Source organism: Meriones unguiculatus, chromosome 9 (genome assembly GCF_030254825.1).
Source record: "Meriones unguiculatus strain TT.TT164.6M chromosome 9, Bangor_MerUng_6.1, whole genome shotgun sequence".
NCBI lineage: Eukaryota > Metazoa > Chordata > Mammalia > Rodentia > Muridae > Meriones > Meriones unguiculatus.
The window spans coordinates 32,429,457-32,456,109 of NC_083357.1; the positions used below are offsets into that span (position 1 = coordinate 32,429,457).

The 26,653-nt window shown below is 42.6% G+C and overlaps 1 protein-coding gene across 15 annotated transcripts in view; it reads left to right on the plus strand.

Moving 5' to 3' along the window:
• Thrb (thyroid hormone receptor beta) overlaps window positions 1-26,653 on the plus strand; it is a 352,652-nt gene that overhangs the window by 295,522 nt on the left and 30,477 nt on the right. For all 15 annotated transcript variants that reach the window (XM_060391010.1, XM_060391013.1, XM_060391011.1 and 12 more), the window contains one exon: window positions 26,078-26,178. In XM_060391010.1, coding sequence (XP_060246993.1) covers window positions 26,078-26,178 — 101 coding nt within the window. The remainder of the gene's footprint in view (window positions 1-26,077; window positions 26,179-26,653) is intronic.

Here is a 26,653-nt window from a genome sequence, read left to right on the forward strand (position 1 = left end):
TCTGCCCTGACTCACAGATGTCCTCTTCTGCCCAAGGCCAGCTTATAGGTTCCCCCCTCTGTCTATGGTCCATGAGGCAGGTGCTCCTTACATCCACACATCAAATCCATACACTCTGTTTAACTTTGTTCTTTCCTGGTATGTCCCCCTGAGTGTCTCATCACCATGCCTGGGAACTCAAAGGATGAAATGGCAGCTTTGGGGTAGAGGCAAAGTTTTAAGAACTAACAGAAGTTCACCATGAAAGTAAAGAGGGAGTGCGATGACAGGACGCCAGGTACATGGCTACATAGAGAGCAGCTAAAACTGTTGGGCCTCCAACTTTGCTCCAATGTGAGTAGCCTAGAGCACTTTAGGGACATTTAGGCCCACACACTGTAATCTCAATCCTCGGGGAACAAGGCAGAAAGATTATGAGCTAGAGACCAGCCAGAGATTTGCAGTGAAACTGTTTGAAAATTCTTGATGCTGAGGTTTTACCAATGTTAACAGAATCAGATTTTCTGCAGAGACACATGGGTATCCAGGTTTAAACATTTCTCAGAGCCAGGTACAATGGCACACACCTGTAATACCAGCACTGTGGGAGGCAGAGGCAGAGGCAGGTGGAGCTCTGTGAGTTTGAGGCCAGCCTGGTCTACAAAGTGAGTCCAGGACAGCCAAGGCCACACAGAGAAACCCTGCCTCATAAACAAAACAAACAAAGAAAATTCTCAGTCAAGTTCCATGTGCAAGTGTATTTGAGAACAAACACAGTTTAAAATAAAGGAAAAGAGATGTCGAAAGAGAAAAAAGCAGTTGCTCCCCCCCTTGAGAGACCTTGAAGGTGCTGTCCATCTGCTGAGATCTCCTAAGATAAGGAATTTGTCTTGCCCTTTTAGCCTGCTTCTTTCCATCCATAGGAAAAGGTGCACCCACATAATAAACCATCATGGGCTGACAGCTTCTTAGTGATTGCTGGGGAAACTCATCCCAGTTTACTGGATGCACTGTGATGCACTGTGGGTCAGGTACTTCTGTTTCTCACATGACTGCTTCTCATCACTAGTTTAAAAATCTCCTGTAAAGTGTTACCAGGAATCATAACGCATGACTTGGGCAGACTGCTACGTCACTTCATAGACAGGTAAACCCATTCTGTCATAAGCAATTGGTGCCATTGCTTCCTGTTCAATGTGATTTAACCAGTTCTGCTACTACCAATTAGAGTCACCAGCATCTCTGTAAGTGTCCCTGCCTGTTGTGAGAAGAACAACATTCACAAGAACCTAGTTCTGATTCTTGTAAAACATACAAGTTACACTAAGTGGCTGAAGAGGTGGCTCAGTGGTTAAGAGTACATGTTGCTTTTGCAGAGAACCTCAGTTTAATTCCCAGCACCCACTTCTGATGCCTCACAGCACCCACCTGAAACTCCAACTCCAGGGGAATCTGATTGTTTTGACCTCCACAGGCAAGCACCAGCACTCACACACACACACACACACACAATTAAAAATAATGTATGTGGTAGCATGGAAGTAGAAAGTGGGTATGAAAAGGTCTTAACTGAGGGTCAGAGAGGAATATACTTGTGGCATAAAATCAGCAGCAGGAGAACCGGGAAGAATGGGGGAGAGGAGTGGGGAAGGACACTGGGTGTAGTAAGAACGCGGTATAACCTATGTAAAGAGGATACCACAACAAAACCTGTTACTTCATTTACCAACTAAAAATAACAATAATAAATGATTTTGAAAGATAGATAAGGAGACAGGCATGGTGGTGCATGCCTGTCTATAATCCTAGCACTCAGGGAGGCAGAGGAAGTCAGATCTCTGTGAATTCAAGGCCAGCCTGGTCTACAAAGCAAGTCCAGGACAACCAAGATACACAGAGAAACCCTGCCTCAAAAAACTAAAACAATAGCAAAAGCAAAAACAAAACAAAGATGGATAAGAAGATGAGTTTCTTCCTAATCAAAGGTTACAAAGAGAACTCAGCCATTTTAAAATGCAATCAAAATGCAGGTAGCTTCCGGTATGAAACCAGACAGTTTAGAAAGAAAAGGGAGGGGGCTGCTAGAGCTGTTTCCTTTTCCCCAGTGCATCCATCTTACTTTACAGAGCATCACGTGGGTCTTTCATCAACTCTAAGGGGCTTCTGGGTGTAGTTTGTAAGTATTCCCTTGGAAGAAAAGCTGAAACTTTGGTTTTCATTGAGATTGATGGTGATGGAAAGTAAGGAGTGGCCTGGATCTTTGCTGTCTGTAAAACAGAGAGGGAGGCAGATGATGTGCTGGATGCAACCGAAAAATCAGATCTGGTACACACTCCATGTAGAAGAGGTCAAAACACATGAGGCGGCTAGGAAAGAAAGTGGCCGTACTAAAAGGTTGATTTTAAGATTTCATTTGGGAAATTCGAGATAAACAAATGGGATCAGACAGCAAACATACGGCTTAGATCCTCTTTCCTGGAGTTTGCTGAAAATAGTCACTGCTTCTGATAAAATGTTTTGACATTAGGCAGAAACATACTAACTGTAATGGCATGTGTGTGTGATCATAAAAACACTTGAAAATAAATCTTTTATTTGTTTTAGAGTGATCAGAGTGTACAAACACTGTTAAAGTGCTAGCTGTGTTCCTGGTTCCTCATGAAAACTAACTCTTTGCAGTTCAGAACTGTGGCAGTTTGTTTTTCCAGGTTCAAGTATATGGATTGGAGAGCATTTCCTTTCCTGGGTGTTTTATAGCTAGGTTGTGGCTTTCCTAAAGGTCTATTACAGCCCATCTTTCTGGGTCAGCCTGGGTTTCTTCTCTCACTTTCAGTCATCAGCCAGGTCAATGGGCCTTTACTGCATTGATGAAAATGTCATCATCAAAAGCTGTGCAACTGTGGCCCATCTGGCTTGGTACATTTGGTGTATCTTTATCGAGCTTTCCTGGTGCCAGGTACCATGACCTAGTGGCCAGCCCTGTGTGTACCTGCTACTTCGATGCTTTGTTTGTAACTCATGGGCTATTTGTTGAATGGCCATATCATACTCTCCTTCCTACTGCGTGTGACTCTGTCACTTACTTCCATGAAATAGTTTATGACTGGAACAACATGCACAGAGTAATGGCCTTATCAAGATGAACCAGGTATCCTCAGGGGAGAAATGCCAGAAGGGTCATGCTCTGGACTCCATCAGGGACTCAGACATAACCATTATTACCTGTGGCTCTGGCCTGAGAGTCTCTGAAAGAAAAGAAAAGAAACCCATAGCTTGATGTCATGATCTAGAACACGTGTACATGCCATATATACACTCAAGAAAACGGTTCCTAATATTCTTAGCAAGCCCTTGTGCTCTAATCCAGCATTTAACTTCTTTATTTAAAGACATTACAGTTTTACAGAAAATGCGTTTTCCCTCTTGGATCACTGCTTTTAAATGTCAAATGCATAAATACTGCTTAAATGACATTAAAGCTGGAAAATAATTTCAAAGGCAGATTTGGAAGCAAACCATGTCCCAGATTTCCCAGGAACTTCTGCTCAGCGTGAGTCTGGGCACACGGAGAGTAGGGCAGCTTCTGCTGGATAGAGGTGTGCCTCACACTGAGCACAGGAATGCACTCAGTGTTCTCGCAGACAGAGGAGAGAAAAAGCTTAGTTAAGCTGGAGGTCTTAGATTAGTCAGTGCTGACCATACAGAAGTCCAACAGCTGCAAGGAACAGATCAGAATCCAGTTCACCAGGGGGATCCTGGTATGACTGGGATATGGCCACATCTGTCTATAGAAAGCCAAGCAGCGCGGTCTCCACTGACGGCATCACGTGCTAATGTTTGCACGGCTAGATCACTGTCTCAGAGCCAGTTGCCAGGCTCATTACTAGTGGCTTTTCTCTGGTTCACACTAATAAACTAGATTATTGATTTTAGGATTGTCTGTGTACCCAAGGATATTTTCTGAGATGTCTTTGTAATGTTTCATGCTTAAGTTGTCAACCATAAGGGCATTAATGAGTAATCATTCTCTAATCATGTTGAAAGGGGTTAAAACCTGTGTATAAAATGAACTTCCTGACCTCAGCATAATGGGCACCTTTTTGCTGCACTGTCCTAGCCAAGTAGAGGCCATGTCTACCTGCCTGCCATCTTCCCTAGGAATTAGCTGCATACACAGCTTAAGACCTGTGTAGTCCTAAGACTTCTCTTCACTGCACTGGAACAGCAGGGCAGCTCGAAGATGCAGCGTCGAAGCCGGGTTTCAGCACATCGAGTGCCGCTCTGAAGTGAGGCAGACTGCGTTGCTGGGCTGGTGGTGTTTATTCATCTCCTCTCTGTTTCATGCGTATGGATGTATGCTCTGAGCGTATATGCCCTGCTCTAGCGTGTAGGGGCTGGCAAATGCATGCGTAGAGCGTGTGTATATGTAAAGTAGAAACTGAACCTGGGTAACAAAATGAACTACTGTATGCCAGAGGTACATGAAGTGTGCCCAGCTGCCAGCAGCAATTGCTACATGCAGGTCACTGACTATCTCACATATCTGGAAGACAGTCCGGCTTACAGTGGTCATGATGTCCAAGCTGTGCCTGGTAACAGCATATATATGGAACAGGCCTGGGCAGTGAATCAGCCTTATACCTGTAGTTACCCTGGAAACCTGTTTAAAAGCAAGGACTCTGACTTGGACATGGCCCTCAGTCAGTACAGCCAGCCTGCCTATCTCCCTGAAGAAAAGCCTTTTCCTCAAGTGCAGTCGCCACCGCATTCACAAAAAAAAGGTAGGGACTCTTTGGCTTCTGTTTGCTTCTATTTGGTTCTAAAGTTTTATTACATCTGCTTCTTTGAATCTTTGCATTTGAGTACTGGAGATTCCAAATTAAAAACAGCAGTAAGAAAGGTTGCTAAAAGAGTTCTGTCAAACACTTGCTTTCTTTCTATAAGACAGCTAGAGAGAGCTGGTTTTCAGGGTCATGTGTGGCGTGTATGGGTAGAGATGAATGCTGTCCAAAGTGAATGTTATTGGCTTCTCTGCTAAATAAAATATGTCAAAGGATTTTCTTGGTGGGACAGCATGGAAGCAGATTTCAATTCAGAACAAAAATTCACTTGTCTCTTTTTGTGACTCTTCCTACTGAAAGTCTATTCTAATTATCCAGTTAAATGGTCTAAGGATTTCTCACTGACACTGCAATGTTAATGTTATAATTTGCAAAAGCTCATTTTGATGTATTTACTGGTTCATGTAGAGAAGCTATTTATAAGTGTGTTGCACTGATAGAATGTCAAAGTCAAACAGAAATAGACACACTCTGCCTAGACATTGTTCCTTAAAAATTTAATGGATCTACAATCAGGAAGAATGAAGTCATTATATAAAAGCAAGTGAGATATTTTTGATATCCAATATTAAAAGAAATTCAATATCTATTCATTTTAATAAAAGCACCAGATTTCTTATCAGTAAGACATTTCTTCTACTACCAAAAGATCAAAGAAGCAAACAGGTACCTCACAGAGGACTTAGCAATTCCCAGAGAGTTTAAACTCTATCATATATCTGCCAGGAAACTGTTTATTCTAGGTATGATATGCCAGATCCATGCAGAGAACCAAATTCATAGGTTTCTGTAATTTATAAGACTATAATGCCCTTCAGACTGCACAGGCAAGCTCCTCTGTGAAGTTAATCTTAGGATGCAACATAGTATATTTAATTACAGTTTTTATTAGAGTTAACATTTGCTCTTTTGTAGTTTTATGTTTTAGTATTTCTTGTTGTTGTTGTTGTTTGGCAGTTTCATTCATATTCACCCTCCTCTGTTTTGCCCCTTCTTTTCCCTCTGAGCCTCATCTTCCCAACTAGCCCCTGTGGCTCTGCCACTAAGGAAAGTGACTCTATTATTAAGATAGCCAGCTATGAAAACAAAATTTCCAGGCTGAGCACAACCCCCATGGAAGCATGGCCGTGAGAATCCTCTGCTACAGTTCTCAGGACAGAGCACTGAGGGTGTCTGGGAGGGGCACATGCAGTGTCCTGTGTTCTCACTTAGATTCACGTCATCCTGAAGGACACAGGATGTCCCATTCATTACAAGGAGCACACCAGGGAGGCACATACTGCTCCCTAATGGGGAGGCAGCCATGCTCTCTCTGTCTCTCCCTATCCAAGCACTTGACCTTGAAAATGACGAATTGTCATTGCCTCACTGATCATGACAAGACAGGCCTATCACTGTATCGTTAAATACCAAGAAGTCTCTGCTCTCTGTCTCACTAAGTAATCCATAGTTCTTTAAAAGTCTCTACGGAACATTTCAGGTTCGTTTTTCTTTCATCTTTCCACTGTATTCCGTTCAATCAGAACTGGAGAATATTTGCTTATAAAATATGGAACTGGCGATAGGATTCTTCACTAATTAACTTGATGCATGAACTGGAGGAAAAGATGCACCGTATGCATATGTTGATGTAATTTCTCAAAGCCATATGCCATGGAAAGGCCACAGCCACCTGCCACACTCACTAAATCAAAGCAGGCAAATATTCTTAAATGAATCATTATTTACCGTTACAAGTCTCTGAGTAAATCCCAGCGGCGTTAAACCCAGCTGCTACCTGTGTCTTAGGACAAAAGGTCATAGCCAGCACGTTTATCCATATTGATCCACTATTGATTTTTTTCTGAGTTGGAAGATAAGTAGTGTCTCATTAAGGCAAAGTTAAGACTGGACACAGGTGTCCAATGGGGCAGGACTTATTTTAGCTGGATTTTTGTCTGTTTTTATGCAAGTCATAATTGCATTTGTTGCTGTCATTGTAGGACTATGAAATCTTCAGAGAGGCGCACTAACTCGACATTTTCTTTTCAAAGTTTCAGCTTTGTTCAGTGTTTTTATGCAAGGAGGGAAGCAGAAGGGGCATGGGTTCTTGAAGGGTTTTCTTTTGTCATTTGTTTCTTAAATTTATTTGCTGGGGGCAATACATGTGGAGGTCAAAGGACGACTTGTAGAACTTGGTTCTCTCCTTCCACCCCATGGTTCCTGGAACTGAACTCAGGTTGCCAGGCTTGGCAGCCAGCACTTCTACCTGCCAGGCCATACCACAAGCCCTGTTTCGTTCTTACTTTCTTTTTTTAAGAGTTATTTTTTTTTTAGTCTTTATTTGGAGTTTCCTAATGCGTAGGGTGTTCACATCATCCTGCTCTAAGGCACTCAAAGTAGTTGGTGAAGAGAGATACACTGTAGAGTGACAGATGGCCAGCCCTGCAGAACACTTGCTTACTAAACATGCAGACAGGAGACTTTAGAACCATGTATCATTTCCTTTGTGTTGCTTCAGAGTTTGCATTTTAGCCAAAAAGAAAAAAAAAAAAGGTTATCAAATCCTGAACAATGAGAACACCAGCCAAGGAGTCAGGCTTTCCTCATTGAACCCCTTTTCCAGTAAGATTACACCAACTAGGGCAGTGCTGTCTAAGAGTCACACTGAACAGAGCTGGACTGTGCTATCATAGCAATCCAATTTCTCTATGGAATAGGAAAACTTTTTTAAGTAGGTCTTATTACGCACCTCTCAAGCTAGCCTCAATTTTGCTATCCTTCAGTCTAACAGTCAGGTACCCAGCCACCTTGTGTGAAAATAAGTTTTACTTCTTAAAATTTAGGGACAAATAAAAAGGGACCAACTGATCATTTTGCAGGCACAAGCCTCATTTAGCCACTCACATGACACAGTTGCAATGCATTCTGTGCAAATTTATCATTTTGGCCAAGTCAGCTTCTGGCCTCACCTATTCAGGAAGTGAAAAAGAAAGCAGGAATCAAGTAGAGAAATGACAGCCAGGATCTGTAACTTCCCCTCTGTGCCTGTCATTTAGAGATGGCTAAAAGCTGACATTTTTTGTCTTTTCTTCTATGTTTAGGCTGGTCATTTTTATCAGAAATTCAGATTAATGCCAGGGCCGTACCAGCTTGCCTTTTGCCACTCAGAAGGCAGCTTCTCCTGTCACTTTCTCCATCCCTTCAAACAGAATTCTTCCCAGAAGTCCACCTCAGCAGCTCAGGACAGGCTCATTGTCTGTCCATCTCCGTACCATCCGTATAGGGACTGTGTGTTCAAAAGGTGCTAGTCAGAATGCACCCAAGCTGGGCCTCAGTGCAAAAAAATACCAATTTCCTGGTTTTGAGCAGGGCCATTTGTCTGTGGGATTTTGCTTTGGTTTGTACTTGTTCCATCATTTCAATCCTTCCAGGAGACGGGCTCAACTGAAGCAGCAGTCCCAGGTAAAACTGAGCCTTCTGGCTTTCCATCCCCATGACTGGATTCTATGAATTGTCTCGTTCTATTGACTCCTTGTCACATTAGAACTGAGATTAAATGGTCACTTTGAAGTGACCCACATCAAGAGGAATGGATATAAAATGTGCACCAAATCTCTTGAGAAGCAGAATCTCTAATTAGAATTTCTTGGACTTCTTTTAAAGTTAGAGATCTAAAGTTGGGGATAAAGATCCTCCAAAGTCTGTGCCACCATACCCCAAAGTTTCCTGACAGATACTGTTAAGTGCTAGAATCATGTTGAGCATCCTCATGCAAAACAGGCTGGACTGGAAACCAACCCACAGAAGACCCTCAGATTCCTGACACAATCATGAGCTTGAATGTAAGCCTACAGCTGGCATCCCTCTTCTTCACATTTCTAACTTGCTTTCTTCTTCTTCTCTCCTTCCCCCTTCATCTCCACAATTTTCTCATTTTATCTCTTCCTTTCTAGATAAGCATTTGCTAAACTCTCATATGAAACGTTTTTCCCAAGGAACTCTTAAAAAACTAAAGACATATCTCTGCAAGTGTCGTCTTTAAGTGTTGGGTGGAACTGTGAGGACACTCATGCAAGCTTTGCCTTTTGAATGTGGCAGTGCCTCCCATATGCCACTAACAGATAATAGCCCTCTAAGAAAACAATACCACTGGTGTTTTAAAATACAAAACACATTTGCTGCTTCAAAGGCTAAATGAGAGTGCCTCTTAACACCCAGAAGCAGGTCTTGGTATGAATCAGAAATCATTTCCATGCAACTTCCAGGGCAGACAAAAGGATGAGCAGGCCCTTCCTGTCTCTTTCCTAAGAATCAAACATCTGTCAGAGGTGTGTCCTTCAGCAATCTCCAAGTGTCCTGGCCCTATCCTGGAGTGTGTGATAGTATCCCTTACTGCAAAAGCAGGATCCAAAGGCATCAACTGAAGCCAGATGCCTGGCCATCTTAGTAAGAAATGGTGCTGCTGCTAATTTCCTGAACAAAGGTTCATATCTATCACCTCCCCAAGCAGTGCCAATGCCCTCTCTACAGCCTCTGCCTTCAAGTGCATTCAGTCTGAGGCCACACTCTCTCTCATCTGGCCAGCACAGCTTTTAAGGCTTTTTCAGCTCAGTGAGCATCTGTATTTGGTCTCTAAAGTCCAAAGAAGCCTGCTCTATAGTGTATCTGCCTGGTACTTAAGTCTGCTCAGCTCTCACAGCGTTGCCGGCTTCAGGGCTGCTGAAGGGCTTTCCTGAGAGGTTTCCTGTTCTGGCTGTCCATCCACTGTGCTTCCCGTTCTCCTCTGCAGATCCATCCCAATGTGATGGCCTTCCTGTGGATCTGCAGCATTCTGTTTCCAGCCGCTTCCTGGAGGTTCCTTTCCTCTGTGCCCTCCACACAGGTTCTCTTGGAGCTTCATGTTCTTCTTACAACATATCAAGTCATGTGGGTTCCAACAGGCTACCCTGCCACATGGAGTCTCACCGGAGCTGGGCTGTGTGCTTCTGCCTGTGCCCTTTGTCTCAGTAATCATAGCCAGTCTCTCCATGGGTCTCTTCTCCGCCCCACCCCCCAATCAATGATGGCATCTTCCATCTCCACCCCTTGCCAAACACATCACTCAACTCACAGCCCACTGGCATCTTTCACCCAACTAGCCTTCTCATCCCTACACTACTCTCATTTCCTCCCTTCAGAGGAAAATGCCCTCTGTTTTACACAGAATCAGTCTAAATGGAGTTTTCTTTAGAAATAAAGAAAAATTAAATTTAAAAATTGGTGAGAAAATGTATAGAATTAGACAGTGTTATATTAGGTAAAGTAACTCAGGGTCAGAAAGACCAATGCTGTATTTTCTTTCTCTTCTGTGGAGCCTACATCCTATTTTCTTATACACGTGGGACTGAGTGTGGGTAAATGAAGGTCAAAAAGCTAGAAAGGAGCCCATGAAAGGGAGAAGAGGTTTCGGGGAGGGTACTAGAATGTGTGTGAATGAGAGTGGAAAGGAGAATGGGGAGGGCAGGTGGCCCATGGTGGGTGGCCCAGGGTAGAAGGATGTGGAGATGACCAACGGAAGCTAAGCATTTATGAAAATACTACAAAGAAACCTGTTACTTTGAAAGCTATGTAAAATTTTTAAACTAAAAATAAAATAATTCTGGATCATTTGGATAAATCAGCTTTTCAAGGAAATTTAAAATTATATACCAAATGTATGAAACCAGGGTTTCCCAGCATTTGCACTATTGACATCCAGGGCCAGAGAGTTCTGTCCTGTGTCCTGCAGGAGGGCTAATAGGGACTGTGGTCTCTGACTTCAGGTTGGAGTAACATCCACCCACACCCCCAGCTGTGGCGACCTGCTCTGTACTGTTCCTGTGCATCACAAAGATGCTACGCTCTCTTGAATCTCTACCTTGCTGCACAATGCATTTGCAAGAGGGCTAGTACTGCCAATAGCAACAAGAGTGTTGCTTTGAAAACATGTCACCAGTCCTTTCCCGGCATGCAGTGTATGGTTGGAAAATGAACAACCCACATTAAAAAATTGTGTGTGTGCGTGCACATAAAAGCAGGTCCACGTGAGTGCAGGTACCCGGGGGGCCGGTCAGTGTTAGAGCCATGGATCTGGACTTACAGGCAGCTATCATCCACCCAGCATAGGTGCTGGGAAATGAACTTACATTCTCTGTAAGAGCAGTACCTGCTCCTAATCACTGAGTCATCTCTCCAGGCCACAATGGCCCATATTTTTAAGGCTATGTCTTTCAGTATTATTCTGTATAGAATTTCTGATTTTAAAAAGCACCCATCTTCAGGGAACAGGAACAGGACCCTATCACAGAGGACTTCTGAAAGACTCTACCCAACAGAGTATCAAAGCAGATGCTAAGACTCATAGCCAAACTTTGGGCAGAGTTCAGGGAATCTTATGAAAGAAAGAAGGGGGACATAGAAAGACCTGAAGAAGACAGGAGTTCCACAGGAAGAGCAACAGAACAAAAAATTCTAGGCATAGGTGTCTTTTCTGAGACTGATACTCCAACCAAACACTGTGCATGGAGATAATCTTGAACCCCTGCACAGATGTAGCCCTTGTCAGCTCAGTCTCCAAGAGGGTTCCCTAGTAAGGGGAACAGAGGCTGTCTATGACATGAACTCAGTGGCTGCTCTTTGATCACCTCCCTCTAAGGGGGGAACAGCTTTACCAGGCCACAGAAGAAGACAATGCAGCCAGTCCTGATGAGACCTGATCGGCTAGGGTCAGATGGAAGGGGAGGAGATTATAGAAGTCCCTATCAGTGGACTGGGGAAGGGGCAAGGGAGGAGATGAGGGAAGGAGGGGGGGTGAGATTGGGAGGGAATGAGGGAGGCGGCTACAGCTGGCATACAAAGTGAATAAATTATAATTAATAAAAAAGAATTTTAAAAAGCACCCATCTTTCTAAAGTCTTCAGGGAAGGAAACAAATTGTGGGTGCAAATGTGAAGTCCAAAGCCAAAAACTGGCTCTCAAGCTAAGCCAGAGGACACTGCACTGTCTCTGGTGACCTTGTCTTCTCTCTCCTCACCCTGCTCCTCTAAGCCACCTGACCCTCCTGCTTGATAGCCAGCCCATGTCTTCTCAACACACAGTGAGCTTGTTGGTGTCGGGGTCCAAAATATGTGTTTCTAAGATACTAACAGGTGTTTTTTCACATCTTCTTAGTTGAAGATTTTCAACAAAAACATACAGGTTTACATGCTATGTGATAAACTATCTTCTCCATTTTTCTTGGACTACTTCAACCCTTCTGATTCTGATAAAGATTAAGATTGTGTGTGCTATTTCTTTACTTTTAAAGCAACTTGGCCTTGAGCAAAGTTAAGCTACAGCCAACAATGTCCAACAGAGCTGGAGTGTCCAACAGAGCTGGAGTGATGGGGAAGTGGTTTGGCCTATGGAAAACTGGACAGGACAGTGCTGCTTGAGGAGTTGGGCTGCCTGCTGTGCTGTGAGAACTTGGGCTGTGTCCTGAGACATTTAGTCTAGTTCAAGTGAAGCCAGAAGTCTGCATTTTATGTATTTTACATCTTAGTTTTATATGTTGGCTTAGTTTATATTAATGCTATGAGCATTAAACACTGTAGACTGCATGTGTCCTTTTGATTAAACTTCTGAACGAAATTCATCATAACAATCTATTTTCTTTATTAGTGATTTTACCCTCAAATGTTTCTGATTAAGAGGTTATGGTGGCTACTAAGACTCCACGAAGTAGAAAAAGAAGGCCAGCCAAGAATTCTTGCATGCTAAGCTGTAATAGCTGAGCCTGTCAAACCCAGCACTCTTGAGGCTGAGGCAGGGGACTCTTAAGTTCAAGCCTGGACTGCAGAGTAAACTCAAGGAAAGCCTGAACATGTTAGTGTGCTGTCTTGTGACAGGAAATAGAGATGTAATTCAGTGGCATGATGCTTGCATGTGTAAGACCCTAAGTACCGCCGAGGAAGAAACAAATGTGTATATAAATATGCTAGCACAGCCTGGCCCCAAATTAAAGAAATAATTCAAAACCTCTGTGCCACTCTTCCTCCCCGAGGAGCTGGAGAGAAGCCCAGAGACGCTTTCGGCATCTTCCTTCCTCCTTTTCCTGGGTTAATCTCTGGCCTGCCTGCCAGTGCTTCTTATACTCTATTCCCCAAACAGAAGAGGGTGAGCCTTAAACTTCAGTGTCTGTGTGTCCAGTCACCATGGGCTCGACCAGCCAGGCACTAAAATGACAGGACACTCAGTGACCCCGAGAGTGGCATGAGGTAGATAGTTGCTACCCCCAGGAAAGAGTCTGTGAAGTGGGAGCCTTTAGGGCAGTTTTGCAGCAGGTAGGGATGTCACAGACAGCAGTGGAAAGGCCTCTAAAGAGAATGCTAGCTCAAGGTTTTGCTCAGCAATTTAAGTGTAGTAGTTTCACAGTTTGTTGAACAAATGAACAGATGGATAGATGAGTGATTTAATTAATTGATGTGTTTAGCCAAGGGTTAAAGATTAACACAATGCAAAGCTTAGTTCCTAATACCAAGAATTAAATGTAAAAGGAATCAGGATTAGCATGTTAGGAAAAGCCATTAGCAGGGATTTTAAGTATATAAAGAAATGGCAGGGGCAGGGGGCTGGAGTGGTGGCACAGTGGTTAGGAGCACTGGCTGCTCTTCCAGAGGACCTGGGTTCAATTCCCAGCACCCACATGGCAGCTCACAGCTGTCTGTAACCCCAGTACTAGGGGATCTGACACCCTCATACAGACATACATGCAGGCAAAACACCTGAAATAAACTTGAAACACATGAAATAAAGCTTCAAAAAAGAAAAGAAAATGGCACAAGGCTGCGTGTTGCACAGGAAATAGGCTTAAATTAAAAGAGCGTGAGCCGTGGGATGAACTGTGCAAGTTCAATATCAAACTGGAAAAAAAAATGACTCAGTACAGCAATAATTTGGCTTCTCTGGGAGTGTTAAAATGCAGCCTTACCCTGTGTCTCTGCCCACCCAGAGCTCTTGCTCCTCTGAGCTGTTAGCTGTGCATTATGAATCAGAGTCCACCAAATTGTTTCCTGGAGTTAGTAGCTGGTCCTCTTTAGTGGTTACCTGGGAAACCTGAAGATGCAGCTCCTCAGATGGACAGTGTAGTGTGCTGAGTCCTGTGTCTTTCGACGGTGTCAGAATGCACTGAGGCAAGCACACGTTCTTTCACTCCAATCTCAATCTTAGACCACATATCATACAGTGACTACAGTCATTCTCACGGATATATGTAGGGTACAGAATACCTACAAGGGAATAAAGAGGCCACGGAGATCATGGAGGCCTTAGTGGAGGGAAAGGCAGACACCTGACACAGATGTCAACAGAGTCCCTGCAAGTAGTTACGAACCTGTTAAGAACCTGTTTGGGGAGCTGCTGGGTCCCAGCGGCAGAGACACAGGACTTCTCAGGCAAGGCGCAGCACCTCAGAGGTGAGGCATAAGATCAGATCTAGACAGACAGACTGCGATGCAAGTGGGCCACGCCAAGCAGTGAGGACCAAGCTGAGCCAAAGCCCTCGGGCCATGTTTCTCCGATATGGCTTTAATATGGCTGTGTCCATAGAGTGTGTATCTGTTTATGTCTCATGAGTCATGCTGTATGGGTGACGGTGTCTAGACACAAATGCAGTGCCTACTCACCCTGCCTCTGCACTTGCTCTCAGAGTGCAGTCAAAAGTAGCTTCTAAAATGGAGTCCCTCAGGGCAGAGCACAGCCTGAAAGCCATTGAGTCCCACACTGTGGAGTAACTTAGAGTCCTACTCAGCCCGTTCTGCACATGTCACCTCTGGGTACACCTCTGACCTGTTCACAGAGAGTCCCCCATGACAGACAATGCTTCCTGTAGACATCAGGACTGGTCCAACCAGGCAAGTTCTCCACTCTGAGGTTAAGACCAGTCAGAGCCGAAAGGTATCTGCGCCCAGGCACCGGTTGTTCATAAGCAGCAACTTCCCTTTAGATCTATCACCAAGATTAATGTATCTTCTATCATGTCACTTACTCACTGTGTATCTGCAAAGGTAACAGGAAGTACCAGGTGTTCTTCAACGACCTGTCATACTGCATAATTCACTCAAGAGAATTAACCTGGCCAGGACTCTGGTTTTATCACCACAGGGAACCCACTGGATCTAATATAAACCAGGAAACCAGTACAAAACCCTTCCTCTCTCTGCCCCACGTCCTCTGAGAGTGTTATGGTTAATCACTATTGCCTGCAGCAGAATGAAAACATTAAAAACATTTTGCTAAGTGAAAAGCCAATCACAAAAGACTGTCTACAGTTTTGTCCCATTTGTTTGAAACGTCAGTGGTAGACAAATATGTAGAAACAGAGTAGATTAGGGTATCCTGGGGTAAAGGGGGTGGAGACAATGGGAGGGATGATACAGTGACACTTAAAGACTCTTGTGAGACTTCTTAGGGGATAATTAAAATGCTCTAAGACTAATAGTGGTGAAACTTACACAACTCCAAATATATTAAAAGCCATTGACTTGTGTTATCTTTGAGTTATATCTTGGTAAAGTTGTTACCAAAAAAAATCATAAAAAAATAGTGTTTTGCTATATCAACCCATTTTTATGTTCAAGATATTTAACAATTAATCAAATAAGCCAAATATTAGCTAAAAACAAAGTTTTCCAAGTTCATTTGAACAAACAAATGGAGCTTGCTTTCTTAAACATTTGCTTGAAGGCCAGAGGATGTAGCTTGGTTACAGAGTACCCATTTTGCAGCCTCCAGCACCACATATTCAAAATAAAAATATGTACAGATGTACACCAAAAGCAAAAAAATAATATGCATATATGCTTGGTAACATGAAAGCATAGGTTATTAGTCTGAAAAGGTAATTCATACCAGCAAGTGAGAGCTGGGACTTGAAGTCTCATTGATTGTCTTGGCCTTTAGCTATTTCATATCTGATAACCGCCAATAACCTTTCTAATGTTGACCTAGGATAATTGTATGAATAGTTCCTCAAGTGAACAATTCAGGACATTCTCACATCTGCTCTAGACATCCAGCACCAAAATTACATCACCCACTAGCGTCCATATTTAGCAACAAAGCTAATGTCTGTTCCCTTTTCTTGTTTGGCCACATTGGCAATGTCAGCCACACACTGTGTAGGAGACCATCCCTGCTGCAGTTATTCTCGGATGACCAGTGGACCCCGGCAGAACAGTTGATAGGCCATTTCTTGCCGTGACTGTCTTAGACAAAGAAGATTGTTCAGTTAATATTGCAGAGAAAAGAAAACGATGGTTGGGGTGCACTAGTATGACCATGGAAGCAACTGTTACTAACTCAAGTAGCTAACAGTTTGTTTGTTTGTTTGTTTTCTGTAGAGAGTTGGCCGATTAATAAAAGCCATTTAACCAACTCCACCCACCAGGAAAATGAGAGAAAAGTAAAGCATTTCTCCCCTGTATCAGAATGTAAGAAGGGCCTGTTCTGCTCCCTAACAGAATCAGCATTGGTATGGTGGTCTAAATGAGAAATGTCCCTCACAGGTTCATGTATTTGAATGCTTGGTCATTGCCAGTTGGTGGCAATGTTTGGAAAGGCTATGGAATCTGTAGGAGGTAGAAACTTGCTTAGGAAGTGTGTCACTGGGCTAGGGCTTTGGATTTTATAACCTCATCCCACTTCCTGTTCCTTCTCTTGTGTAATCAGCTGGCTTCCTGTTCCTACTGCTTTGCCCTCCACTGTCATGATGGACTCAGTCACTCTGGAACTATAAATCTTCCGTCCCCTGAGTTGCTTTTTGTCATGGTATTTTATCATAGCAACATACAAGAAACTAGTACAATTGGATTCCAGAACTCAGAAGAACTTCCAAGTTTCTTGCTCTACCAAGAGGAAAAAATTTGCAGTGCCCTGCTAGTGCTAGAAGATAACGCTTTTGTAGTATATAAAGATATGGCACAACATATATGGTATAAGATTTATTGTATGAGAGGGAAGGGGAGAGAAAAAGAAGGAAGAAAGCTGGAGGGGCGTGCCCAGGGAGAAAAAGACAGAGAGACAGAGAAAGACCTGGTACAGGTTATGATATGAGACACAGGTGGTGACATAGGATGTTGTTACTATCCTAAACATGAGGGCAGGCCAGTTGAATTGCCTGCACACATAACGAACAGCAGCAGGTGTGGTGAGGCCAAAAGAAGGATAAGAGGGAAAGCTGAATCCCCTGCATCTTCCCAACCCTGGCTTATGTCCCAGACACCGTGGCCCTTCGCAGGCAGGCATGTTTCACGAGCCACAGTCCACTGTTTCTGTTGGTTCCTGCACCTCTTCTCCCCTACACCCACCACCTGCATCCACACCAAGAACTCAAAAGCCTCCACTCTGCTGACCTGAATGTATGGAAGAGGCCACAGTGTACTTCTCCTGACACCGATGCCATTTTGACCTACCTTTGTCAGGAAGGTATTTGTGTTAATACCTTGGCTGTTTGCTGTTTAGAAGTTACTCTGTGCTTTATAGCTAGTTGTTTGAGGGCTGGCACCTTACTGAGCACATTCCACTCTGCTGCTGCTTGTCTGTCATTCCTGATAAAACAATCTCTGTTAGTTACTTTTCTGTTCATGTGACCAAATATGTGACAAAAGCAACACTCAGGAGCAAGGATTTCCTGGGGTTCATGGTTTGAGGAAGATTCAGTCTATGGTGGTGAAGAAGGTGTGGCCACAGGAACATGAGACAGATAGATAGACATTCTGTTTACCAGGAAGCTAAGAAAGATGAATGATGCTATGCTTGCATCCCCTCCCCCTTTCATTTTGTTCAACCCCTGTTCAGAGTGGCTCTCCCATCTCAGCTAACCCTCCATGAAACACGCTTATAGACGTGTGCAGAGATGTGGCCCCTGCGTTAGGCTAAATCTACTTATGTTGACTAAAAAGGTTAACCATTACACCTTCCTATGAAGTATGACTGGTCTCTCAGTGTGGTTTCCAGTTAGGATCTTTTCATGGTCTTGCCCTCACCTTTCCCTCCTTCTCTTACTGAAAAATGAACAGAGCTAGAGAAACAGAGCTAGTTGCTTACAGGATTCCCAAAGCTGGAAACTTTGTTTTGCTTGTTTTTTTAATTAATTAATTCAATTTACATCTAAACCATAGGTCCATCCCTCTTCTCTTCACAGTCCCGTCCTCCCTCCCACATCCCTGCTTCGCTACCCAGGCACCCTAGCTCACCTATTGACATGAGGACTGAGTTCTTTTTTATTTTCTCCCCTGGAGCCTTGTAGGGAAGTCCCATCAGTGGGAAGTGATCAGAAAGTAGACAGCATAGTCTGTATCAGAGATATCCCCCACTCCCTTAACTAGTGGGCCCACATGAAGCCTAAGATGCCCATCAGGCTTATCTTCTTAGGGTCTATACAAAAATCTGCTTATAAGTGAGTATATACCATGTGCATCTTTCTGGGTTTGGGTTTCCTCTCTCAGGATGATATTTTCTAGTTCCATCCATTTGCCTAAAAATTTCATGATTTCCTTGTTTTTAATGTACCACAGTTTCTTTATCCATTCTTCAGTTGAGGAACATCTAGGTTGTTTCCAGATTCTGGCTATTACAAATAAATCTGCTCTGAACATTGTTGAGCAAATGTCCTTGTATGGTGGAGCATCTTTTGGTATCCCCAGGAGTGGTATAGGTCTTAAGGTAGGGCTATTTTTAGTTTTCTGAGAAAGAACCAGATTGATTTCCAAAGTGGTTGTACAAGTTTACATTCCCACCAGAAATACAGGAAGGTTCCCCTTTCTTCACATCCTCACGAGCATGTGATGTCACTTGAGTTTTTGATCTTAGCTGTTCTGACAGGTGTAAGATGGAATCTCAGAGTCATTTTGATTTGCATTTCCCTAATGACTATGGACTTTGAGCATTTCTTTAAGTGCTTCTCCAACATTTGAGATTCTTCTGTTGAGAATTCTCTGTTTAGCTCCATATCCCATTTTTTAATTGGATTATTTGGTTTGTTGGTGTTTACTTTATTGAGTTCTTTATATATTCTGGATATTAGCCCTTTGTCAGATGTAGGATTGTTGAAGATCTTTTCACAATCTACAGACTGACATTTCATTCTATTGATAGAGTCCTTTGCTTTACAGAAAGTTTTCAGTTCCAAGAGGTCCCATTTATTAATTGTTGATCTTAGAGTCTGAGCTGTTGGTGTTCTGTTCAGGAAGTTGTGTCCTGTACCAATGATTTCCAGACTCTTACCTACTTTCCCCTCTAGCAGATTTAGCGTATTTGGTTTTATGTTGAGGTCTTGATCTATGTGGACTTGAGTTTTGTGTAGGGTGATAACTGTGGATCTATTTGCATTTTTCTACATGTAGACATCCAGTTAAACCAGCACCATTTGCTGAAGATGTATATTTTTGCCGTTGTATGGTTTTGGCTCCTTTGTCAAAAATCAGGTGTGCTTAGGTATGTGGGTTTATTTGTGGGTCTTCAATTCAATTCTATTGATGAACCAGCCTATTTTTATGCCAGTACCATGTAGTTTTTATTACCATTGCTCTGTAGTATAGCTTGAGGTCAGGTATGGCGATACCTCTAGAAGTTCTATTATAGTATATGATTGTTTTCACTATTCTGGGTTTTTTGTTTTTTCATATGAAGTTTAGAATCATTCTTTCAAGGTCTGTGAAAAAATATGTTGTTATTTTAATGGGGATTGCACTGAATCAGTAGATTGCCTTTAATAAGATGGCCATTTTTACTATGTTAATCCTATCAATCCATGAGCATGGGAGATCTTTCCATCCTCTGATCTCTCCTCTAATTTCTTTCTTCTGAGATTTCAAGTTTTTTTTTTTTCATACAAGCCTTTTACTTGCTTGGCTAGAGTTACCTCTAGATACTTTATAATTTTTGTGATTATTTCTTTCTCGGCCCATTTGTCATTTGTATTCAGGAGGGCTACTGATCTTATTTTAATTAATTTTGTATCCAGCCACTTTTAGGAAGGTGTTTATCAGCTGCAGGAGCTCTCTGGTGGAGTTTTTGTGGTTGCTTATGTATACTATCATATCATCTGTGAATAACTGTACTTTAACTTCTTCCTTTCCGATCTGTATCCCTTTGATCTTCTTTAGTTGTCTTATTGCTCTAGCTAGCACTATATTGAAGAGCTATGGAGAGAGTGAGCAACCTTGTCTTGTCCCTGATGTTAGTGGAATTGCTTTGAGTTTTTCTCTATTTGGCTATTGCCTTGCTGTATGTAGCCTTTATTATGTTAAGGTATGGACCTTGTATCCCTGATCTTTCTAAGACTTTTATCGTGAAGGGGTGTTGGATTTTGTCAAAGGCTTTTTCTGCATCTAATGAGATAATCGTATGACCTTTTTTTCTTTCAGTTTGTTTTTTTTTTCAATGCAGTTTATTCAGGAACCTTGAACAATCATCTGACCCTGGGCAGTTTGTTTATATGGTGGATGACATTGATAGATTTTCATATGTTGAACCATCCCTGCATCCCTGGGATGAAGCCTACTTGATGATGGTGGATGATGTGTTTGATGTGTTCTTGAATACTGTTTGCAAGTATCTGATTGAGTATTTTTGCATCAATGTTCATAAGGGAGATTGGTCTGAAATTTTCTTTGTTGAGTCTTTGTATGGTTTAGGCATCAGGGTTACTGTGGCTTTATAAAATGAGTTTGGTGATGTTCCTTCTGTTTCTATTTTGTGGAATAATTTGAGGAGTATTTCTGTTAGCTCTTCTTTGAAATTCTGGTAGGATTCCATGCTAAAACCTTCTGGCTCTGGGTTTTTGTTGTTGTTGTTGTTTGGTTGGGAGACTTTTGATGGCTGCTTCTATTTCCTTAGGGGTTATTAGGGCTGTTTAAACTTTACCTGCTCTTGATTTAACTTTAGCAGGTGAAATCTATCAAGAAAAATGTCCATTTCCATTAGGTTTTCCAATTTTGTGGAATACAGACTTCTAAAGTAAGACCTAATGGTTCTTTGGACTTCCTCAGTCTCTGTTGTTATGTCCCCCTTTTCATTTCCAATTTTGTTAATTTAGGCACTGCCTCTTCTGCCTTTTAGTTAGTTTGTCCAGGGCTTTGTCTATCTTGTTGATTTTTTTTTAAAGGACCAACTCTTGGTTTCCTTGATTCTTTGTATTGCTTTCTTTGTTTCTAATTTATTGATTTCAGCCCTGAGTTTGATTATTTCCTGCCATCTATTCCTCTTGTGTGTATTTGCCTCTTCTTCTTCTTCTTCTTCTTCTTCTTCTTTTTTTTTCTAAAGCGTTCAGGTGATCTGTTAAGTTGCTAATATGGGATCTCTTCAATTTCTTTATGAAGACACTTAGTGCTATGAATTTTCCTCCTAGCACAGCTATCATGGTGTCTCATAAGTTTGGGTAAGTTGTGCCCTCATTTTCATTGAATTCTAGTAAGTCTTTAATTTGTTCCTTTCTTTCTTCCCTCACCCAGTGATCATTGATGAAGAGATTGTTCAGCTTCCATGAGTATGTAGGCTTTTTGTTGTTTCTACTGTTGTTGAGGTCTAGCTTTAATCAGTGACTATCTGATAAAGAACAATGGGTCAGTTTTCATGTATTGGTTGAGGTTTGCTTTGTGACCTTCTCTATCGTCAATTTTGGAGAAGGTTCCATGTAGTGCTGAGAAAAAAAAGTATATTCTTTTGTGTTTAGGTAAAAAGTTCTGTAGACATATATTAGGTCCATTTGATTAGTGACCTCTGTTAGCTTCATTATTTCTCTTAGCTTTTGTCTCAATAATATGTCAATTGGTGAGAGTGGGGTGTTGAAGTCTCCCACTATTAATGATTTGGGATCAGTATGTGATTTAAGCTTTAATAATGTTTCTTTTATGAATGCCCTTGTATTTGGGACATAGACGTTCAGGATTGTGATGTTCTCTTGATAAATTCTTCCTTTGATGAGAATGTAGTATCCTTCTCTACATACTTTGATTAATTTTGGTTGAAATTCTATTTTATTAGATATTGGGATGGCTTCTCCAGCTCCTTGGGTTGCTTGGAAAGCCTTTTTAAAGCCCTTTATTCTGAGATAGTGTCTATCTTTGTTGCTGAGGTTTGTTGCTGTGTCTCTTGAATGCAGCAGAATGTTGGATCCTGTTACTGCAAGTATCCTGTTAGCCTGTATCTTTTTATTGAAGACTTGAGTCCATTGCTGTTGATAGATATAACCAATGATTGTTAGTTCCTTTTATTGTGGAGTTGGTGGTGATAGTATGTTTGTGTGCTTGCTTTCTTTTGTGTTTGCTGTTGTGAAGTTATCTATGTCCTGTGTTTTCTTGGGTGTAGTTTACCTTGTTGGGTTAGAGTTTTCCTTCTAGTATCTTTTGTAGGACTGGGTTTATGTATAGATATTGTTTAAGTATAGTTCTGTCTTAGAATATCTTCTTTTCTCCATCTATGTTGATTGAAAGCTTTGCTGGGTATAGTAGTTTGGGTTGGCATCTGTGGTCTCTTAAGAGTCTGCATGACATCTACTCAGGCCCTTCTAGCTTTCATAGTCTCTATTGAGAAGTCCGGTGGGATTCTAATGGGTCTACCTTTATATTTTACTTGGCTGTTTTCCCTTGCTGCTTTTAATTTTTTTTTCTTTGTTCTATAGATTTAGTGTTTTGATTATTATGTGGCAGGAAGAATTTCTCTTCTGGTCTAGTCCATTTGGTGTTCTATAAGCCTTTTGTATGTTTAACAGCATCTCTTTCTTTAGATTGGGAAAATTTTTCTTCAGTGATTTTCTTAAAAGTATTTTCTGGACTTTGTGCCTGGAATTTTCTTTTTTGTCTATTCCTATTATTCTTAGGTTTTGTCTTTTCATGGTGTCCTTGATTTCTTGGATGTTTTGTGTCAGGAACTTTTCTGTCTTAATGTTTTCTTTGAGAGATGTATCGATTTCTTCGATTGTATTTTCAACAACTGAGATTCTCTCCCCCATCTCTTGTATTCTGTTGGTGATGCCTACCTCTGTGGTTCATGATCTCTTCTCTAATTTTTCCATCTCCAGGATTTTCTCAGTTTGTGTTTTCTTTATTTATTCTAATTCCATTTTCGGGTCCTGAACTGCTTTATTCACTTCCTTCATCTGTTTGACTGTGGTTTCCTGTCTGTCCTTGATGACCTTTATTTGTTTGGTTGTATTTTCCTTTATTTCTTTGAGAGATTTCTTTGTTTCCTCTTTATATTCTTCTAATAACTGCATAACCATAGATTTAAGGTCATTTACCTGTGTTTCAGCTGCACTGGAATATTTGTTGTTGGAGGCTTCTGGTGAAGCCCTGATGTTCTGGGTTTTGTTGGTTGTGTTCTTACACTGGCCTTTAGCCATCTGGCTGTCCATAGCCTTAGCTGTTTGTTTCTTGAACCTGCACCTACGACTGGATCCATAGACTCTGGTGTCTGGAGTAGTCTTCAGGATAAGGAGAAAGGTCCAGGGGACAAAAATTGGTGCTGGCGTTTCAGAAGCAGCCATGCTGGGGTGGGTGTTTTGGAAAACCAGGGCATAGGTACAGGTGCCCAAAGGACAAGGGGCACTGGTGCAGGTGCCCTGATGGCAGGGGAGCTGGTGAGGGTGCCTTGAAGGTCAGGGTGCAACATCTCAGGTGGACGCTGCAGGTGGGGGGGCGTCTGCCTCATGTGGCAATTGCAGGGACCTGGTACCTCAGAAGGCAGCTGAGCTGTGGCTTACAGGCCTATCAGACACTGTGCTCATGGGACTCAGATTCTTCTGGGCTCCACCATCGTGGATCCAGGATCCGTATGATTTTATTGTCTACCTGGTATCCACAGGGGGCCCAGCAGAACCATGGTTTGGAGGTTGAGATGCTGTCTCAGGACAGACACTGTTCTCAGGAGAGCAGGAGGGATCCAGTGATTGGCTGCTGTAGCCGAGGGTTCCTGGACCTGGGGGCCTGCACTCCCTTGAGTATGCAAAAAGAACAAAGGGCTCGCATTTCTTGACTCCAGGACCAAGGAGATGGCCAACGGGTCCTGGATCCAATTGTTTCCAACTCCCTGATGTCCCCTCTTTTCTGGGAAGCACCAAAGTTGGTGTTTTGGATCCAGCCACCTGTTTACTCACTGGTTTCAGTCTCTGACCCTCTGACCCTTAGATATGGCACACAATGGCCACCGCCAATCTTGTAACTCCATTTTGTTTGTGTTTCTATTTAGTGTGTTTGTCATGGTGCTTAGCATACAGTTTATGCTAAGTAAGTTCTGGCTAGCATCATCAATAAAGGAGTGACTGAAGACATATCATTCTCTTCCTTTTATCCCTGCTCCAAGTCTTTTTCAGAATTATTTTTTAAAATGCTTATTGAGGGGCTGGAGAAATGGCTCAGAACCAAGAACACCGGTTTGGTTTCCAGCACCCACTGTGAGCAGCACAGTTGCTCCTCTATCCAGGTCCAGGGGAGCCTGCACAGGCCCCAACATACATGTGCACGTGATAACCCCACAGACACAGACACATAAAATTAACATTTTTCTTTTATAAACATGAAAGTTTTTTTAAAAATACTACTAATAATAAAATGCTTGGTAAGAGTTTCGGAAACTTTGAGTCCGACAGCTGAGTCATCCTTTGCTACAGGCAGAGGGAACTAAGAAAAGCCCAGCAGCTCACCCTCAAGCCATCCATCTACATTGGAAGCACTCAGGTCTTCCCAGGTTGAAAATGTAAGCAAGCCATCCATCCCTAAAGAATAAAGAAAGGATTCATCTGGGGTGTGTGTGTGTGTGTGTGCGCCTATGCTTTAAAAAGTGAGTTTTAGGTGACCTGCTGTCACAAAAGGTCAATGAAAATATACAGTAAGTTACCATCCATGATCTTGGTTGAAACTAAGAAAGGTTTCCCGAACCCAAGACCTTCCTAAGCACCATGACCAGGAGAGTTTCATTTCTTTTTTTTTTAATTTTTATTTTATTTTTATTAATTACAGTTTATTCACTTTGTATCCCAGCTGTAGCCCCCTCCCCCAGCTCTTTCCAACCCCACCCTCCCCTCCTCTTCTTCTCCTGTGCCCCTCACCCAGTCCAATGATAGGGGAGGTCCTCTTCCCCTTCCATCTGACCCTAGTCTATCAGGTCTCATCAGAACTGGCTTCTTTGTTTTCCTCTGTGGACTTGTAAGGCTGTCCCCCCTCAGGTGGAGGTGATCAAAGAGCCAGCCCATGAGTTCATGTCAGAGACAGCCTTTGTTCCTATTTTAGGGGAACCCTCTTGGACACTGAGGGGCAAGAGTTTCATTTCTTCTGCCTTTCTACCACACAAACCAGCAAACCAGGTTTTTTTTTGTTTTTTGGTTTTTTGGGTTTTTTTGTTTTTTTGTTTTTTGTTTTTTTTTTTTTTTTTTTTTGGTTTTTTTACAGTGTTGAGCTTATCTAAAAGCTCCTGTGTCTTTGGCACATGTGTGGGCGTGTGGTCATGGCCTCCACATGAACAGGAAGAAACAGGCAGGGGCAGGAAGAAGGCTGCTTCTGGGGGTTTTAAGCCTGAGCCCTCTAAGCCCAGAGAGTTTGATCCACCAACACAGTACCAAAGGGGTGACTTTGGTTAGGTTTTCTTCCCTTCAAAATGAACCTCTCTTTCATTCCACCCAGCAGTGTTAGGCTGTGTGTCTATTTGCCAACCTGTTTCAGATGCACTTGTGCATGCCTCTCAAGCTCTCTGTTTTTAGGGGGAAAGTAGCACAAATCATTCCTGCCACCAGGTGTTAGAAGTGCTGGATTTCAGTCCCTGTTCTGTTGTTCCTAGCGAGACCGTAAGGGAGGCTCACTGGAGCCCTTAAAGCCATTGTTTTGGCCTGGGAAGTACTTGACTATTGCAGCAAACAAGGCTTCTTCATTGCCTGCTGTCTTGACTTGAGAAAGGACTGGGTCTTAGGGCAAGTTGTGAAATGAGCTTTGTAAAGGAGAGTGTTCCATACCCGTGCAGCTGCGGCCTCAAATCTCTGCCTCTCATCATGACTCAGGGACTCCCACGCTCTGCTTACAGGATGCCCCACAGCAGGCAGGGTCCCGCCTCCATCCCAGCCCCTGTGTTTAAGACAGGCTGTTGTTATAGGCTGGGTGCTGTTAGGTTCCTTTGAGCATTTCCTGTGATTACCACCTGTGAGCAAATCAATCTGGTCGGGCAACCTTAGCTTCTGAGGTCTCTGCTTGTACGTGATGCTGTTTCTTCACCTTACTTTTTGTCCTTTGCAGGGTATATCCCCAGCTATTTAGACAAGGATGAGCTCTGTGTAGTGTGTGGGGACAAAGCCACAGGGTACCACTACCGCTGCATCACCTGTGAAGGCTGCAAGGTAAGTGCCAAGGTCCCCAGCACAGGCCATAAGCAGCACCAGTCCCCTCCCAGAGAGCCACTAGAAATCACTATTAAAAGACAAATTCCAACATTCCTGGCCTCTGGCCACCCAGAGGTCCAGTGGTCCTCTTTATTTCTGATGTGCTCAAGATCTAAATCTTTCTTTTTTCCTATATCATAAATAACTAAATGAAATTTTGCAATAGCTTGGTGTTTGATTTCTTGTGTTTTTAAAACAAAAGGACAGCTAACAAAAATAAATTAATAGCATTACTTTGAGCTTTAAAGCATATTTTTTTAATCTACAGTCAGTCCGATGCTTCGCTGTTTCTCCTCCCGTTTTCTGTGCAATGTCTGAGGAGATGGAGCTTGCCGCACGGCTGTTTCTGCTGTGAGTCTACATGAGTATCCCCACTTCTTAGGGTTCCATTAGGCAGAATCTTTGAAGCAACTAAACTCAATTATGTTCCAGC